Source organism: Chiloscyllium punctatum, chromosome 24, assembly GCF_047496795.1.
Source record: "Chiloscyllium punctatum isolate Juve2018m chromosome 24, sChiPun1.3, whole genome shotgun sequence".
Taxonomy (NCBI): Eukaryota; Metazoa; Chordata; class Chondrichthyes; order Orectolobiformes; family Hemiscylliidae; genus Chiloscyllium; species Chiloscyllium punctatum.
In genome coordinates, this window is record NC_092762.1 from 69,017,568 (window position 1) to 69,037,265 (window position 19,698).

At 37.1% G+C, this 19,698-nt stretch overlaps 1 protein-coding gene across 2 annotated transcripts in view; it reads left to right on the forward strand.

Annotated features, from left to right (window-relative positions):
- ap3d1 (adaptor related protein complex 3 subunit delta 1) overlaps positions 1-19,698 on the forward strand; it is a 92,144-nt gene that overhangs the window by 66,095 nt on the left and 6,351 nt on the right. Inside the window, exons 21-31 of one of the 2 annotated variants that reach the window (XM_072594109.1) lie at positions 1,178-1,251; positions 2,893-2,916; positions 4,042-4,195; positions 4,855-4,983; positions 6,313-6,366; positions 8,091-8,165; positions 11,303-11,440; positions 13,285-13,332; positions 15,312-15,501; positions 16,761-16,849; positions 16,936-17,021. In XM_072594109.1, coding sequence (XP_072450210.1) covers positions 1,178-1,251; positions 2,893-2,916; positions 4,042-4,195; positions 4,855-4,983; positions 6,313-6,366; positions 8,091-8,165; positions 11,303-11,440; positions 13,285-13,332; positions 15,312-15,501; positions 16,761-16,849; positions 16,936-17,021 — 1,061 coding nt within the window. The remainder of the gene's footprint in view (positions 1-1,177; positions 1,252-2,892; positions 2,917-4,041; positions 4,196-4,854; positions 4,984-6,312; positions 6,367-8,090; positions 8,166-11,302; positions 11,441-13,284; positions 13,333-15,311; positions 15,502-16,760; positions 16,850-16,935; positions 17,022-19,698) is intronic. The other variant, XM_072594110.1, reaches the window with a different exon arrangement.

The following is a 19,698-nucleotide window of genomic DNA, read 5'->3' on the forward strand; positions in this document are numbered from 1 at the left end:
CTATATCTCATCCTGTTTTATTACGTTCTCTTTTGCTAGTGTGCTTGTCTCACTTTAATTTTAGTGAGCTAAAGGAAACTTTTTACAACTTGAAGATATCTTTTAGTATCAAGAAATTGGTTTTTGTTTTAGGCTAATTTGTAAGTCAACATGTATCTTAGGGTGTCAATTCAGGTCAGAAATTGATGTTTTAATGGGGAATAAAGACAAGACAGACCAATTACAGACAGACCTAAAAGTAAATCAAAACTGCAGACAGGGAAGATCTGAAACAAAAGCAGAAATTGCTGAAGAAACTTGGCAAGCCTAGGAGCATCTGTAGACAGAAAGCAGAGTTGACATTTTGAGTCCAGTGACCCTTCTGAAATACTTTGTGGCAATGTAATATCTCCACGTTTGCAGACAAGACCTAGCTGGTTGGAGGTTGATGTGAGGAGGATGTAGAGATGCTTTGGTATGATATGGGCAAGTGAATGGCAGATGAACTATGATGTGGATAAATGTGAAGTTATCCACTTTGATAGCAAAAACAGGAATGTAAATTGTTATCTGAATTGTTATTTGTCAAAATCACAACACACTATCCATCCCTTCCCTCCTGCTTGGTCGGCCTAATTATTTTCTTTTTCACTATTAATGCACTCAAGAATATTCCCATCAGATAGTTTATAAATATTTTGGATGGGTTTGTTGCCTTTATTCAAGCAGATCATTCTCTAGGTCTCAGTGTAATGTGTTTTTCACAGATTATATCAAACTAATTAACATAGTCCTCCATGACACTGTGTAATTCTCTTAAATAGTAAATTCTCTGGCACTATCTTGAGTGACATGACATTTTTAAAATGTCTTCCATTGAATTCTATCCTGTTATGTAGCTCCGTCATCTGGCTGCTTCCCTATTAGATATGGACATGAATTTGACCTTTTGTTTTAACTTAATATTTGACCGAACCCTAACAAATGCAGTGGTGCTCATGTTGAAATGAATTGTAGTGGGGGACATTAGTAACATACAATTAAAGTTATGTTTTGGACTTCTGAAAACTTCCAATAATTTATATGTACTGCGATCCATTTCATGTCTTCAGATAACTTCATGCTATAGTATTTTTGAATACAACCTTTTATTCTGAACTCTGCCATCAGACTTCTATTTTGTGTTGTTTGCTTATAGAATGCCTTGCCTAGTGATGATGATGATAAAGACCCAAATGATCCATACAAAGCATTGGATATTGATTTGGATAAGTAAGTGTACATGACTTTGTCACAAAGTCAAGTTTTTTTTTAAGCTATTAGTCTTAATTCTGTTTGCAGCTGGCATTTACAAAAGCTGCTTAAAACAGATTGTTCTTGGCTCTGGTACAGCTTTAGGTGATTTACACAAGTGTCAACTGAGATTCAGCTCATCAGCACTCCTGTCTGAGTTAAAAGTTGAGTTCAAATTTTATTCCAGGAAACCAAAAACTACGTTTGATAGTCTGTTGTGACTTAAGGAATGGTGCAGTGTTGGAGGTTCTAACATTTAGTTGAAATGTGAAATTCTGGCAAAATGTGCACTCAGCTATATGTATAAGAGCCCATCGTATATGTCGAAGAAAGTCAGAGAAGTTACCCCCATCCCCCCAGCGTCTTGGCCAATATGTATCAATCAATAAACATCATAAAAGCAGATAATCTGTTCATCACATTGCCATTTTCTGCAGTTCACTGTGTAACTTGCCTATTTTGCTGCATTGCCAAAGCACTTTATAAGCCACAACGCACTTTACGATATCCTGTGGTTGTGTAAAGCTCTATATCGTTGCAGTCTTTTATTCACCAATACAAGGTCATGTGTACTAACCTCAAGTTGGGATTGTTTAGTGTGCCAGGAAAACTAAATTTTGACTGTCCGCAATGTTCATTCTAATTAATTTTCTTTCACAGATCATTTTGATTCTTGCCCCTGTGTTTATACATTTTCAACAAGAAAATTGGATTTCGTACATGCTTTTAGAGTTTAAAATTTTAAACGTGATTGAAAAATCTGTGGTTTTAGACTTAGTACCCTTTTTTTGGATTTCTTCTGCCCCTCTCTTTAGATCTAGTTCTATCTTTTGCTTTCCTTGCCATTTTATAACTTCCTCAAAATTTTGACTGGCCATGTTTCCCTCCTGCAGATGTTTGGCTTTGCATTGACTGAGCTGTATGAGCTGACTGTTTTCCTTTTCCTTTTTTTTAATGTGTCTGTCTGTCCTCCCCTCAGTCCCATCTATAGACACTTGCACTGCATTTCCCTTGGCAGCTCAGTCATGAGCAAATGTTGATCGTGGGAAATTACAAAGCACCCATAATATGAAGTGGCATATCAATATTAAAGGGATTTTCAAACAGATTAACTAATTTTAAAATTGCATAATGTCGCATATGCGAGCAACAAATAACTCAACTAAACTTGAAATGTTTTTCTGAAGTTGTGTGGGTGCGTTTTCAACTGTACATACTGTTGAATGCATTACTGTACTTTTGAACAGAAGTTAACTCATGCATGTACATTTGTCCACCAAACCTTCAATACATTAGTCCCACTTCTATCTTTTATAAAATCATAATTGTAACAAGATTACATAACTGGGCATATACTTTTGCATGAAAATGCTTGATTGCAAATGTAACTATAATAGGAAAATATGTTTTGCTACCAGCTATTTAACATCAATGCGAAATGCTTTTTTAAATTGTTCAGAAGTGCACACCACTGATCTATGGCTTTTTGAGTTCTGTGATTTCTGTCTCTTCCCTTCTCTCCTTCTATATTTAATATGCCACTCCAATTTTTTTTCTGCCATTCTTTCTGTCTTTCTTTCTACTGCTTCCACAACCAACATCTTTGTGTCCCAACAAAAGCCTAAATCCCATGAAAAAAGGAAGGTATGTAAAGTGTAATGCTTTGTGTTTTTAAAATTGTGAATTTTTGAAAACTTGACTTGGAGATGAATTTGAGTGTGCTTTTCAATATTTAACCCTTTGTTTACCCTGTATTTGCATTTTTGAAAAGTTAATGTTGTGTTGATTGAAGCTGAATATTTGAAAATCTGAATCTATCATGCAACTCATTTGGCTGAAATATTAAAATCTGCAATTTTAATAGTCAAAGGGTTAAATGAAGACATGATTCATTTGCCTACGATTACCGGTGTTTGGTAAAAATCGTATCAGTGAGTTACTAGAAAACTGTGGAAAGTTTGAAAGTATTAGTTCTTTAAATCAATCTCCCAAGATCTCAGAATGGACAGTTTATTGTGGTTACCACGACTCATTACGTCCAATTTGTTACTTCCTTGTTGCAATTTTTTAATTTTTGTGAAATGGCAAAGACGATATTGAGTCCATTTCTCCAATATGGACATAATTAAGAACAAAAACAAGGTTCCGATCTTCCCAGTTTAATAAACATCCTTGGCATTCTGACCTTATTCAAAATTTGTAAATGCTTTTCACAGTTAGTCAACGTTAGCTGTCTGTTGCTTTCTAATCTTAACCAGCTTTTTCATGTTCTGAAGTCTCTCTCAGGAAATCTGACTTATTATACCTGTCAATAATGTTAAATGTTTTATCCCTTGCCTTATCGCATAATTAGACCCAGAAGTATCGGTGTTCCATTTATAATTGATCAATGGTTCAAGTTGTATCAATTGTTAAGTTGCCTGATTTCAATATATTACATTGATCTTGTAAATGGAGTATCGGAAAGCTGTGTGAACTAAGAAAGCATTCAATTCTTATCAGTAAAATTACATATAACTGGTCAGACTTGATTAGTAACATGTTTTTAGCAGGTTCAAGATTTCTTCTGAATGTGGACATGCAAGTATTACACTGGAATTGTCTAGTTGCGGCATTATACCCATATTGTTCTGTGAATGGATTGTAGAATGGATTGACTGGTTTTGATTAAACTAACATTATGGAAGGGTGAATAGAATACAAAACTTCCCCAATCTTTATCATTGCCTTAACCCTTACTGTCATTTAATTTCCCAATTATTTTTTAAGGCCTTTAACAGATAATGAAAAATTACCTGTGAGAACACACAGAGTAACTGAAAAGAAAGCACCAGAAGTTGAGGCTGCCTCAATAGAGGATAAAAGCAAAAAACCTAAGAAAGCGAAGAAAGAAAAAGACAAAAAGAAGGAAAAAGAAAAAAAGGTAAAACTGATCTGTTTTGAATTTTGATTAATTTGTGGAATTTTGTTGTTCTCCAGTGTTATTTTGGGTAGCTTTACTTAAGACAAAGCAGATTATTTTGCTGGAGCCATGTCTAAGTAATAAATATATAAAGTCTGAACATTGGATAGCATCACACAAGAAAATCAGATTACCGAATAGCTATGAAATATTTCAAGATAGACCTAGTGCAGAACTACAACACAAACTTAAGAAACTTATGATAAACTGTCCATTTGGTTTTAGTGGAAATAATTAATATCAAAGTTACATTGGTGTGTCAGGATGCAAATTTGAAATTCAGGCACATTGTTTGCAGAGACCAGAATGGAAGACCTTTGTTCAACACACAGCCTGTGTTCATGATCTTATTATGTCAGTTTATGGATGAATTATGTGAAACAATAAATAAAACTATGACCTTACATTCTAAATTATTAGCCGGCTGAAAGTCAAAAACTGTTGTGCAGTGAGCTTCTCTGGATTTTTCTATCTTTTCCGTTTAAGCAGCAGATATGAACAGACTTGTTGATAAATAGGAATTGTGTTGAGAACTTTAGCTTGCTGCCTGGGAGGAATTTAAATATATCCTTCACAAATGTGATTGCTTTATTTCTGGGCTATCTGTTCTCTTGGTACAGAAAAGTAAAGACAAAGTCAGCAAAAAGCAGAAGTCTGCTGAAAATGCAGAACATGTACATGCTGCACCTGAAGAAGAAACTGTTACACCTACATCCAAAGCGGAAGAAAGTGAAAAGCCCACAGGAGAGGTTAGTTCTGAAGTGAATATTTTATTTAATTATTTATTTTGACTTTTTTTTTAAAAAACAGTTTCCCTTAATTATGCTTGATGGCTGTCTGTTGCATGCACCTTCATTTGTTGTGCATTCGAACATGATATGGTGCCTAATTGCAGCCCTGCATGGTTTTCCACAGCAAGGTGGAACAGTTTGATTTTGTAGTGACAGGTAAGACTTTCTAACTTTTTGTCATTGCTGCTTTGAGATCGGATGTAGGTGACTTAGAAAAAGGGCCACCTCTGGCGCGCACCCCAGTAAAATTAATATCTAATAGAAAAAAGCAATTTTTCTTTGGATTAAGTTGATTTCTAGTTTGATTTTTGCACTGTTGTTCTCTTTAAGTCAAAAAGGTTGTAGGTTTACGTCCTACTCCAATCTTGAGTTGACTTTTCAGGCTGATGCTGCTTTGTGTTATTGTCATCTTTGGGATGAGTTACAAAATCAAGTATTGGATTGTTCACGCTGGTGGTGATAGTTATTCTGACAGAAATCAAATCTCCTACCCTGCAGTATTGTCGACCGTGCTAACAAAGAATTCAGCAGGCGTACCTGCTGTTCAGGTACTACATCTGTTCAGGTCCAGGGCTACTCTCCACCTATCTCCTTGGGCATCCATTAACTGTTTAAAATATTATACTAAAACTTTGGAGGCTGACTAACTGTTAGCACACAGATTGCAGCGTCTCCCTGAAAGATCTGATGCTCGTGGTCTGACCTAAGTAGTGCAGGTGAGAGTCAAACAACTTTGACAATTTTTTTTTGAAAGAGAACATGGATTATAACATTTCTGTAGCAACCCTGAAGTTCTATAAAGGAATAAAGGTGCTGAGATAAGGAGTTAAGCAAATTGGCTGAAGGAATAACCATTGCATAGTGGAACAATTAAAGGAAAATGGGCTGCTATTGAGAAACAATCGACAACAGCATTTCAAAAATTGTCAAAAAATCGTTTGTAAATTTGTTTCATCTTTCACCTGGAGCTTTGGAATATGAAAGTGAGAGTATGAGGTTTTGATTTAGAATGTTTTTTAATTTTAAAAAATTTCATTTAGCTGCATAGTAATTTATAAATATAAAGTTTTATTGTTCATCTTAATATTTCAATGTTCCTTTTTTGGAAAAGAAGGTCCAATTTGAGTCTCATTCTGTCTTTTATGTTGCGATCTAAGGCAGCCCATGATTCCTTGAAAGTAACAATTTTCAGAAACCAAGCCAGACAATATCTTTAAGTGAGGAGTGCCTACAATTTTTAATTTCTAATTTTGAAGCATTAACCTTCTTGCATTTTTTCATCTTAAGGCATCAGATCTGGACTTCTGGTTATCTCCTGCTCCCGTACAAAGTAAATCACAGGTATGTATATTTGGCACTCTATTCATCCATTCGTCAATACTCATTTTAGATCATGCTCCTAAGCTGAATATCTTGCAAAGGATTCCATGAAATTTACAACCACATCTCAAATTAATCTGGCCCTATTTTACTTAAGTTTTCAGAGTGCTGCATAGTATCTGTATTTATTCATTGTGAATATGTTCGGAGTTCTTGAAAATGTAAGAGTATTGGATACTGTCAGTAATATCAGTGCAACTTGTGATGTGAAATGCTGCAGAACAACAATAAGCTAGCTGAATTGCACCTGCGCATTCTGTGTAGAAACATGTTAAGTAATTATATTTGGCTTGATGTGGAAATAAGTGTTGGACCTTGAGCTGAATTGGGGTGTTTTCTATACTCAAATGGGGTGGGGGCGACTTGACTAAAAATGGTGTTGTGAACTTCAATTTTGGGGTCACTAGTTCCAATCTCAAAAGTCTCCTCCATCCTCCACCTCACAACTGCTCATGATTGAGTCAAGGCTATTTTCTATGTCCAAAGTAGAATCAAGTAGAATCAAATAGAATCGCAAGTCTTTGGGAAGCACTATTTTTATAAATTCAATTATTGGAAGATATTAAATTAAGGAAGAATTGTTCCAAGTAGAAATTTACAATTTTGTCAGGATATTTTAGAATTTGAGTATTGCTTCCACTCAAGTTGAAAAGTTGAGAGCTACCTTACAAAGAGGTATTCATATATCTGAAACATTATTCTGATAAATAATGTTTGCACTTTACCTTGAGTAGCAAGGGTATAATTTTTTCAAGATAGTAGCAAGAGCATAAATGGTAAGTTGACAGCAAAAAGCATTGAAAAGAAGGTAATAGGAATCTGCAATAAATCATTGACATATTGTCAATTCTTGTGAAAATGAATTATTTCTTGACAAAGCATGAAAGGACATGGGTAGTAAAGTGGATAATTGTAATACACAGTGACTTATGGAAAGGAACAGGATGGTCAGAAACTTGATTTTTCCATTTTGATTTGTAATGTTTTGAATAATGCTTTTGTGTATGGTTCACAAGAATGATTTGCTAATTTTGTTTTTTTTTGAAGTGTGAATTTAGTGATACGTTTAAATTGTATTTTTGTATAATAATTAAACATGAGGGAGAAAAAGAACTTTACGACCTGTGTTTGCAGATAATAGTCTTTACTTTTAATCTATGCTGAAGTGCTTATGTCTAAACAGCTTCCAATATATGGAACCCTTATGTTTCCCTATTGAATAGCTGCAATGAAGTGAAGGATTTATGCTCTGGTGTTAATATTTCTGCTGGGGCATCATACAGTGATGTTTTAGTCATGGTACTGCACTAGTAACTCAGGTTGAATTCAAATTCCATTATGACGAGTTGTGAAATTGAATGCAATAAATCTAACAGCAAATCAAATGTCAAAGTAATGCTGAAAGAACTGTCTGGTTATTATAACAACCAGAATGATTTTGTTCTGTTCCTCAAGGAAAAATACCCACAAGGCTAGTAAGCAAAAATTGGAGTAATAAATGCAGCCTTGTAGGTATCTCCCACAATCATGGAACAAATGTCTTTGAACCTTGCTGACATTAGAAGGATGATAATATAGATCCTGGTTTACAGTTGCACAGATTGATTTCTATTGAGAACTGAAGTCAAGAAAACTTGTTGTAAATGGATAATAAGCAGTTTGAAAATGTTGGTATCTTTTTGTAGTCAGAGCCGCATAGTAATGAAGTGGCTTCTGAACCTGAAGAGACATTGAAAGAAAACAAGAAGGAGGAAGATGCAGTAAGTATTTAATTTATAGAGACTTACTTGGCATCCAGCTATGCTTTAAATAAAATACCTCTGAGGGATTCTTGTATTATTTTTGTGCTATTCCATTAAGTCTAAATACCTTCTGCAGTTAAACAGGTTTAGTTAGCCACCCTGTGATTCTTAGGGTCATGTTAGAGTTTGTCCTTCTGTCATTAGTACTTCTCATCTAAGTAACCTTTTGTTAATATTGTTCATTTTGTTATCAGATTTTGCTCCTTTCAACAGTTGCTTGCAAAAATGTTATTTAAAGTATCAACACTTTTTTGTGTAAAGGGGAGGCAATGGTCTACTAGAATTATTACTGTACTCTTAATGTTCTGGGGATTTGGGTTCAAGTCCTGATATGGCAGATGGTAGAATCTGTGGTCAATAAAAATCTGGAATTATGGGTTTAATGACCATGAATCCATTGAATCCATGTTGATTGTCTGAAAATCCATCTGGTTCACTAATGTCCTTTAGAGAAGGAGACTGCCATCTTATCTAGTCTGGCCTACCTACCCACAGCAATATGGTTGACCCTTTACTGCTCTCTGGGCAATTAGGCATGGGCAATAAATGCTGGCCCAGCCAGCAATGCCCTTATCTTGTGAATTTTAAAAAGTAACTGTTGAAATATTAAAGCACCATTTAAATATAGTGTGCATGTAATAAGTTTAGCATAACCTTTTGGATTGCTGTGACCTTGTTTTTCAAAAGCAAGTTACATTTATAAATTATTTTTTAAAAATATTGGCGATAAGTTACAAACAAGTACGTATTGGTTTTGAATACAGTATATGGCACTTCAATGGTAAAAGTTCAGGAAGTCAACACTCTCATTACTCATGTACCCTCTAATGTCCCAAAAGTGAAATACTACAGATATTGGAATCTGAAAAAACAAAATGCTGGAGAAGTTAAGTAAGTCTGGCAGCGCCTACCAAAAGAGAAACTCGGTTAATGTTTCAGGTCTGTAATGATTATTCTTCTGAACTAAAACAGATTGTCGGAAAGTGATAGCTTTTATACTATAGAATGAGGTGGGGAGCAGCAAGGGAAGACATCACGAAACAAAAGTAAAAGGAATAGTTATGTTCGTAGAGAACATAGATCCAGATTGACGCCAGATTAACACCCAGCAAAAAAGACATTGGAGGATTGGGGTCAGAGAACTAATCAAAGTGGAGGACCATACATGGTCGGGAGTTGATATTTCCAATATTGAGTCCAGAAGGCTGCGAAGTGCCCAAGTAAAATGAGGTGCTATTCTATCAGTTTGTGTTGGATTTCGCCAAAACAATGCAACAGGCTGAGGACTGAATTGAGAGCACCAGAGCAACTTGCTGTGTCAAAATGACAAGCAACCAGAAGGTGGCGATCATGCATGCAGATTAAGTGGAGGTGTTCTGCAAAAGAGTCACCCAATTTGCATTGTTTCCCTAATGTAGAGTAGACCGCATTGTGAGCAACGAATAAAATAGACTCGACTGAAATAGGTACAAGGAAATTGCTGCTTCATATGGAAAATGTGTTTTGGGCCTTGGAGAGGGAGAAGGTTCATGAGCAAGTATTACACCTCCAGTGATTTCATGGAAAGGTGCCACGGAGGGCAGGGAAGATTCAGTATTGAGGTGACAGAATGGATTAGGGTGTTGCAGTGGGAGCAGCGCTCTTGATGTAAACTCTTTGCGCAGTTGCTGCCAGACATGCTTAATTCCTCCTGTGTCTTATGTTTTTATTTCCCCCTCATGATCCCTTGCTATGTGCAGCCCATTCATTGCATTGGTTGGTCCCTCTAAGATTGTTCTGTCTGTGTGCAGAAATATTAGTGTACGTTTTGTTTATTCCCTGCACAGTACTTGTCTGTTTGCCATGCAGCCATATGCCAACACAGTTTGAGGGCAATCTGGTCATGCACCATCTGTGTTGGTAATTAAATAAGCACAAAGCCAACTTAAACTTGTAGGGGAGGTAAAAAAATTTTAGTGCTATTTCGTGGAAGTTTGACCAGATCATTAGTACTCAAACCCAAGGACCATATAATGGTTACCAAGGGGTTTTTTCTAAGAAAATTTAGAATAAGGTCTGGGTTGAGAAACAGGCAGGAACTTTCAGAATATTGGGCTGGTCTTAGAGCTCCAAGATAATAGTGGCTGTTGTGGAGCACAGACTGGCTTCTGGCAGCTGAGAGATCTATTTCTGTACTTGATTAGATTACATTACACTGTGGAAACAGGCCCTTTGGCCCAACAAGTCCACACCGACCCGCCGAAGCGCAACCCACCCATACCCCTACATTTACCCCTTACCTAACACTACGGGCAATTTAGCATGGCCAATTCGCCTGACCTGCACATCTTTGGACTGTGGGAGGAAACCGGAGCACCTGGAGGAAACCCACGCAGACACGGGAAGAATGTGCAAACTCCACACAGTTGCCTGAGGCGGGGATTGAACCCGGATCTCTGGTGCTGTGAGGCAGCAGTGCTAACCACTGTGCCACCGTGCCGCCCATACTTGGGTTTTCTTTCTACTGGTGGGCATGTCTGGGATGTTTTCTGAGGCCTATTTGCTGCTGAAAATGTCTATGGAAAGTTAGAGGGTTCATCTTTGTGAAAATTCCATCTTTTGATAGACTTTCTCCCTTAAAACTCAACTCCCATCTCAACTGAAATCTTTCCTTCCCCATAGCCAGCTTAGCAACATACAAAGTCACCAGATTTTTCACTCTAGTCACAAAATCTGAAGCATTAAAAGGGATCACATTAGGGGAAATGCTTGGAAAGCATTGTTCTCCCTCCTATGGCTAAGGTCATGGCCATCTGTAGCAGGGAAAAAGTGACTCTGGAACCATGGACCGGAATCTGGATCAAAGAATTGTGGAGATGTACTGCTGGAGGATATTATGGTGAAGGTATATCAACAGTGCAGTCAGGAAGTGGATTCCATGATTTTGTCTCCAGGAGATTGAAAAATTGGTGAAATAGTTCCAAGTCTGTCTGCTTGTTTCATAAATTGGCATTACTGAATATAGATTAAGGTTATGAATTTCTCAAAAAAGGCAAGTCAGTTTTAAATGGAACCTAAAATAAGATTTTCTAATTGCTGTGCCGCTACTGCTTTAGAAATCATTGAAGCATAAAAAGAAGAAACACAAAGAAAAGTCAAAGGAAGAAAAGAAATCCAAGAAAAAGAAACACCACAGTGAAGAAGAGGCTCCAGAGTCTGTTCAGAATGGTAGCTTGGACGATGAGCCCTTGCCGGTATGCTAATTTGTACATTAGCAGGTTTTCAAGTTCTGGCTGATCCTTTTGTACAGGGGTATCAAAACAAAAATGATGGAATCACATCTGTTTTGTTGCCATTACCATGCTGTAGAACATAGAACAACACAGCACAGAACAGGCCCTTCTTCCCACGATGTTGTGCCGAACATTTGTCCTAGCTTAAGCACGCATCCATGTGCCTATCCAATTGCCGCTTAAAGGTCACCAAAGATTCTGATTCTGTAAGACCTTATGATACTTGTTTTCTTTAGATGATGTAGGAAACCTTTTTGAAATCTTTAAATTTGTAAACTCATGAATTCGCAATTGAATTGTCAAGTATCATTGTTCAAAGTAATTGATACAAGTAACCTTCAGGTTCATAAGCTCATTCTAAACGTTTCTTTGGTGCATACCCTTCTTTCTGGCCCATTGCATCTGTCTGAAAAACACATGTAGTTGAAGGGATGAGAATCAAAACTCATTCTGTCATATTCTTTCATGGCCATTAACTCTGGTCCGAGTCAAAAAGTGTGGTGTTGAAAAAGCACAGCATCCAAGGAGCAGGGGGGTCAACGGTTTGAGCATGAGTTCTTCATTAGGAAGGCCTCCCTCGCTCCCTCGCTCCCTCGCTCCCTCGCTCCCTCGCTCCCTCTCCCCAATTAATGGGGAACTAGGAGGGGATGGATTAATGCTCTGCAGTTCTCTTCATGGTACAAGACACTAATGCCATTCCAAGAATACTAAATCATGAAGGAGGAGAGGAGGAAATAAATGCAGTAACTATCATTCATATCATTTTCTTATGGAAACTAATGGGGCTCTGGGGCAATTAAATCCCCTGGACCTAATGAGTTGCATCCTAGGATAGCAAAGGAACTAGGTAGAGGGATGAAGCATCTGCTGACAGTATTCTTTCAATAATGCATAAATTGTGCAAATATCCCAAGGATTGGAAAGTTGTCAATGTAAGCATCTTTTTCAAAAAGGAAGAGAAACAGTAACTATAGGCTGATTAGGTTAGCATCTGTCATTGGAAAAATGTTACTTTCTATTAAATAGGGTGTAATAGCAGAGCATTTAAAAAATAGATAATTTAGTCCAGTTGAATCAGCATAGCTTCACAAAGTGAAAATCTTATGTGACAGATCTATTGGAATTCTTTTGAGGGGTAACAATCAAATATTTGTAAAGGTACTGTTCATCAAGTTATTTAAAAGAATAAGAACCCAGGGTGTTGGCGTGTAGTACCTTAACATAGATAAACAATTGACAAAATGCAGCATTTTAAAGATGGCAATCTGTAACAAATGGAGTGCCGCAGGGAAGAGTGTGCTGCAACAATTATTCGCACTCTATATTGACAGCTTGGTTGTGGGATGTGAATGTGCCATAAGTTTTTGAATGATATGTAAATTGGTGGGAGAGCAGGTAGTAAGAAAGACCAAATCTACACAGGTGTAGACTGTTAAGTCAGTGGGCAAAAACTATCATGTAGGAAACTGAGGTTATGCATTTTGGCAGGTGAACTGAGGCTGTTTCTGATTGGAGTGGACTTCCCATTCATATCAGCAATAAGTAACCTGTAACACTTTGCATAATCATTGTTATTTGCGGAACTTACTTCATTTATCTTGGGCAGCAAGAGAGGAAATTTTCTGTATCTCTTGTCCACCCAATCCCATCGCTCCAAATTGGATTGCTTTTGTTTTCTCCCCCTTTTCTCTCAAATTGCTGACTGTATCAGACTGGCTGGATAAACTAATGACTCTACCTGGTAGTCATTTTTATGTTTTTGTATTTTTGTATATCTTACCAATTTTATTTTAAATATTTTCTAGCCAATGTCCAACTATTGCCTTCTAGCAGAAGATTCCTATGTTAAAATGGTGAGTACCATAATACATCCATTTACATTGTCATATAAGTTGCATTTTATATGTAGCATTCCATATTTTGAAGTAGCTCCAGAATAAGATTTCCTCAGTTTTGCTCTAAGTTAGTACATTTTAATCTTTCGCTTAGATTTGTTTGAATTTCTCGCATCTACTGGTGAGCAACCTACATAGTTTAGGCCATGGCTTGTTCTGTTAGTGTGACCAGATTTCATTTGATTGAAATTCTCAGGTTATTTTTAATGAACATGTTTCTATTACATTCTTTTAATGTAACAAATATGGAAAGATGGTGCATAAAATGGGATCAGAAATTCAAATCTCTCAAGTTCTAGCTAAAGTGTATCTGATCATCTATTTGCAAACAGTCTATGATTTTTGTACCACCCCAGAATTACAATTCAACAAGCTCGTAAATCAACAGAAATGTGTCATTCAAGCACAATTCATACAGCTGGCAAACATCACAAGATGATTTACTTGTAAATCTGTCTTTACACTGGACACAGAAATTCATAGAGGAAAATATTGCATCAAAGATTGAGTCCTTGACTGAATTGTGGGTGTAGCAGGCAAAAGGATTGTTCCTCAACTCTGAAGTATGAGAAAATAGGTGCTTGATCATCCACTCCTCTGATTTATTTGGACTGCAATATTTCACAGTTCAGCCAACAATTTTTTTCAATTTTGAAAAAGCACTTTATACTTCGTTTGGCAAATTAATTCCTATTTCGTTCTTCAGTTTGTGAAGCGGTGATAATGACCTGCAGTGCCAGCTGGGCCTGTAGGTGGTGTTGCAATAGCCATTTTCAATATTAAACTCTGGCTTCTATTTTCAAGTGCATATTTTTCGTACTGAAATAACTTATAACTGAGCAGTATTTTTAAGTGTGCTGTGCTAATTTAGAAAATGTTTTTACTCATACGCCAGTACACAGAACCCCTATATTAATTGCCTGAAAAAGCACAGTTTAAACTTATTACTGGAATTACTGCCCCATTCAACATTTTTCTCTGACTTTGCCAACTAATCCCCACTGATAATTTTTCCCAAGATTCAAAGGCACACCTCCACCCACCCAGGTTGAAGGAAACCTGACTGCAAAAGACAATTCCAGCTAATTAGAATAGAAAATCTTTCTGAACCAACATGAATGTGTGACCAGGGCAAAGCAGGTCCCAGACCAGATAATGGATAAAAAAACACACAGAAAAGTTAGGACAGTGGCTAGTGCTGCTGCCTCACAGTGCTAGATGCCCAGGTTTGATTCCATCTGTGTGAAGTTTGCACATTCTTTGTGTCTGGGTGGGTTTCCACTAGATGCTCCGGTTTCCTCCCTCAGTCCATAGATGGACATCTTATATACATTAGCCCCGGTTAATGCAAGTTACAGGGGTAGGATAGGGGAGAGAGTCTGGCTGAAATGCTGTTTGGCAGATTCGTGCAGACGTGATAGGCTGAATGCACTGTAGGGATTCTTTGCTTTTTGTTCCATAATTCTACGATTGAGTGAAAAGTTCAGAACTTTCCTTTCCCCACCTCACCTTAAATCACAGTCATGTCTCTGGTAGTTCAATTAACTCAATACCAATTCTCCATGAATAAATTAAATCTTTGTGATAAGCACCATGTTCAGGTGCCATCTGAGTTGAACAAAGCTGATGCAAAGTTTGCACTAATAAGCTGAGAAAGGTTGAGACTGCCATCTCCCTTCTCGATCAGTCTGTCATTAAATTACATGCTTAGATCTGACAGTTGAACCCCACCAGCTCTGTTTAGCTAGAACTGTTTGCTGCTGGCCGTTTTCTCACCCTGTTCCATCTTGTTTTCTTTGCCCCTTAGCCTTGCACTACTTGGCCTTTATTCACTTTGTGCAATGCCATGGGTGATTGAGTAATGTATTAAATATGTTGAATGTTTTTGTATGACATTATTTAAGTAAAAATATGCTCTTTTTTGAACTATTTGCTAGATGTATGATATTCAAGGAAATCTTCAGGATGGAAGCCAAGTTGTTGTATCAGTTATCTTCCAAAATCAAAGCAATGGTTATCTTAAATCAATGGAGTTCAATGTTTTAGATTCTCTCAACACTAAACTGGTTCGACCAGAAGGATCCTCTATACATGATGGTATATCTGTTCCTTTCCAGCTTCCACCAGGTAAGACATTTCATTGCTATGGCATAATTAGTCATACTATTTACTTTCAGACTTATTTTCAGCTAACTCCTAACCATTTGAGTAGTGCTACAGGATTTGTGCTACATTTCAAACTTTGCAACAAATTAACTGCTTGAAGAACAAACAACAATGTACAATTACAAATGCAAATTTTTAAAAAGACAAAAAGCCCAATCATCATCATTTTGTTGAAATTAGATTAGATTAGATTACTTAGTGTGGAAACAGGCCCTTCGGCCCAACAAGTCCACACCGCCCCGCAGAAACGCAACCCACCCATACCCCTACATCTACCCCTTACCTAACACTACGGGCAATTTAGCATGGCCAATTCACCTGACCTGCACATCTTTGGACTGTGGGAGGAAACCGGAGCACCCGGAGGAAACCCACGCAGACACGGGGAGAATGTGCAAACTCCACAGTCAGTTGCCTGAGGCGGGAAATGAACCCGGGTCTCTGGCGCTGTGAGGCAGCAGTGCTAACCACTGTGCCACCGTGCTGCCCTTGTTATCTTTAATTTTGTTTGGCACTAAGGATCTGATTGCTTTATGGATTTCTACTGCCCTGTGAATTTCTTCAGTTTCTAGTTTAATTTTGTTATTCCAACTGAGTTGTGCATTTTCTTAATTTGTTCAAATAATATTTTTTAAATAATCACCAGACAAGTTGCTACTTGTCTCACCTGTATCACTACTTGTGTCTCATGTCTACACATTCGGTAGCACAAATCATGTGTCTGTCATCGTTTTAGTATTGCCATGTTCATCATTTTCTCTACAATGCCTGCATTTCAGTGATGTCCACACACGGGAGAAAAGAGTGAACTACCTATGCAATCTCTTAACAGTGGAAAGATGGGTATTCTGCAAGGCTACAACACAAGCCTTTTTTTTTTGCCATGTTTGTGCAATATAGAAATAGAAAGTATTTATTTCCTATTCCTGCCTGTCCTTAAGGTGGTTGTGAACCATCCTCCTTGATCACTGTAGGCTCAAGAATTGAAGACAGCTATTTGGGAGTTCCAGTGTTTTGACCGTGATGATTTCTAATTCAGAATGGTGTGTTACTTGGAGGGAACGTTTGCAGCATCTTTGTATTGTGGTGAAATTCCAATACCATTTCAGCATTGTCTTTCTTTGTGCTTGGTAGATTTACTTGAATTGATGGCTGTTGAGTTGTGTATAACAGTGTTTGTTAGAATGTTAACCAGTTGAATTGTATTTTTTAAAATACAGAAGTTTCAAATGAAGCTCGGTTTGTGTTTACTGTGGAAAGCATAATCATGCCACAGAAACTGAAAGGAACGCTGACCTTTATAGTAAAAGTAAGTTCAATCATTGAGTAGATTTCCTGTTTCTGAATTTTTCTTGTATTCTATTCAGTCCTTCACTATACTGTTCTTTTTTCCAGACAGATGATGGATCGTCTCATGAAAAACTTGATTTTAAGTTGCACTTCACTTGCACTTCCTACATGATCACAACGCCTTGTTATAGGTTTGTTTCAAGTTTATACTAGGATTTATTCTGCTTTGAAAATATTGGTGACACCCAAGACAATTCAAGTATTAATTATACTTTAATGCCAATCATGAAGTGGTGATACTATTAAAATGAGGTCACTGAAGTGAGAATAGAAAACTTGCATGTACAATTGTGATCTGAAGTTAAATATAGGTTAACATTAAGGTCCTTCTTGAGAACTTTAAAAACCTTTGCTTACAACTTAGTTGCAGTTATCTAATGGCAATATTGTCATTCTTGCGCATTACGCACTAACCTAATTGTTCAACTGCCTTGAGCAAATTTGCATTTCTTTTCTCTTTCTAGTTATTTACAACAATGTCATGTTGCAGTTGTATATTCTTTTGATCACGGTTGATGGTAATGCTGGACAAGCCAGATCTCAATGAAACATAACTTAATAGTATAAAAACTAAAAGAACTGTGGAATCTATAATTCACAAACGAAAACAGAAATTTCTGGAATAGCTCAGCAGGTCTGGCAGCATCCATGGAGAAAGATCAGAGTTAACATTTTGGGTCGAGTGACCCTTCCTCAGAACAGGATGGACTGTGTGTGTTTATTTTTGCTGTCGATTGTTGTGGTGGTTGGTTACTAAAGTGCACACTCATTCATATGGTTACACAAAAATAACAACCATAGCGTTTGGATCTTCAAACCAGTAACAAAGTTTCAACGTATTTGCTAACATTTTTTCCCAATGTTTGATTCCAGAGAAACGTCATTCCTATCTCAAAATCATACATTTTAAAATTTAACTGATTCTTCGTGTTTTTCCCCCTTGGATCGCTGAGAAACTTTTAAAAATCATTCCCAAGTCTGCTGACTTTCACAATTTTGATGGCCTAAACTTTGGGTTTTAGTATCTTTAAGACTTCTATACAAGCTTACTTGGCTTGGAAACTTTACAAATTCCATACGGAGAGAAAGCTGATCTGTGTTCTGAATTGAAATCCTGATTCTTCTGATCTGCTTCAAGAAAACTACTCTCACTTCTGGTTTGAAGTTAAAAGTTAAACCACTAGCCTCTAGTTTGTTGTAAACTTGGCAGTATAAACATTCCATCCATTCACCACTGGTGTCTTGCCAAGCATTTGACTGAACTCCTATTGCTTGATAATGATATATCTAGGTCATTGACAAGCAACTTCATGATTTTGACTTTTTTAAGAAAAGAACGTTAACTTCATAGAAGTGGCCCAAGTCTATCTGTCTGTTTATCCTGAATGATATATTTTATACTTCGTAATATGTGGATTAGGTCTTCACATCCTGTATGATGCAATGGTGTACTATTTCCGTTTAAATGAATAAGGCAGTTTGCATTTTTTTTTTGTTTATATACAGAAAGTTTTGCTTTTGTGAGTACACAACCCTTCTATAGGAGCATCCTGTTCTTTCTGTCTTCTAATTTTTTGTGGAATCTACGGAATTGGTATCTGGAATTGTTCAGCAGTGACTTAGGAGTTTCTGTAAAATAACTCCAACGTTTCTTTAAAAGGACCAGACTCAATATTTGAGTGTGTGGCAAGTTTTTTTTAATTGGTTAAATCAAAGGAATTTCAAGGTCTTGCTAATTAAAACTTGAACACATCATGATCTTGTAATGCCAAATGCTGTCATGGTCTCTTTTTTTAGCTCCTGGAATTGTACATTTGACACTAATATACCTGCTTGGTATAAATCTGCTTTTACTTCCCTCTCCAAATGTACAAATAAGACTGTTTTGGTTCACTTGTTGTTTTAACCTGTTCCTGCCTCTCTGAACTTGTTTCTTTTTAACTTGACTTTTTTCCCCTCTTTGGTCCAGATTCTTTCTCCCTCCACCATAACTCCAATTTCTTGATGCTGACCACCCCTTCTCGAGGGGCATCGAACCTCTCTGTACTTTCATTCTCCCATCAAGGTAGTTTGAGAGCTCTCCTTGACCCCCCCCCAGCTTCAAGTTTCATATAATTTTAACTTGCCACTTTTTGCTCTCATGCCACAGTTCCATCCTCCAACCTGCAGTGGCCCAATAAAGCTCAATGCAAGCTCGAGGGACAGCACCTCTGCTTCTGAATCAGCAATTCACAGCCTTCTGGACTCAACATGGAATTCCAACAGTGTCAACATTCAGCCTGTCCTCTTTTATTTGGCATGTTTTGTCTTAGTTTTAAGTGCCCAAAAGCAAATTCATGAAACAAATTTCTTTATCTTCATATTCACACTCACTTTGAGCAAATGTTTGTTTACGACAACTCCTTGTGTCGTCTTTGTCATCTTTGCCTTTTAACATCACCTAGCCTTACCGTATCCCAAATGAGTCTATTATTCACTCCTCCTCTTCTTCGCCCCTCCACCTTTATAAAACCCATTACCTTTCTACTTAACTTCAATTCTGACTTGGTACAATGTTAATTGTCTCTCTCTGAACAAATGCAGCCAGACCGCCTGAGTATTCCCAGGACTTAGTTTTTATTTAGTGTAAATTTCATAACTCCTTGAGCTTATGACCAGTAAAAGTGGGCATGATCAATGTTAACAGGATTATGTCAGTGAATAGTGACATAATTTAGTAGCTATCATACTGGCATGCATCCCTCTATCTAACTCTAACTTCAGTATGTTTGAAAATTTGTGGATAGACAAGTGGAAAAAACATTGCAG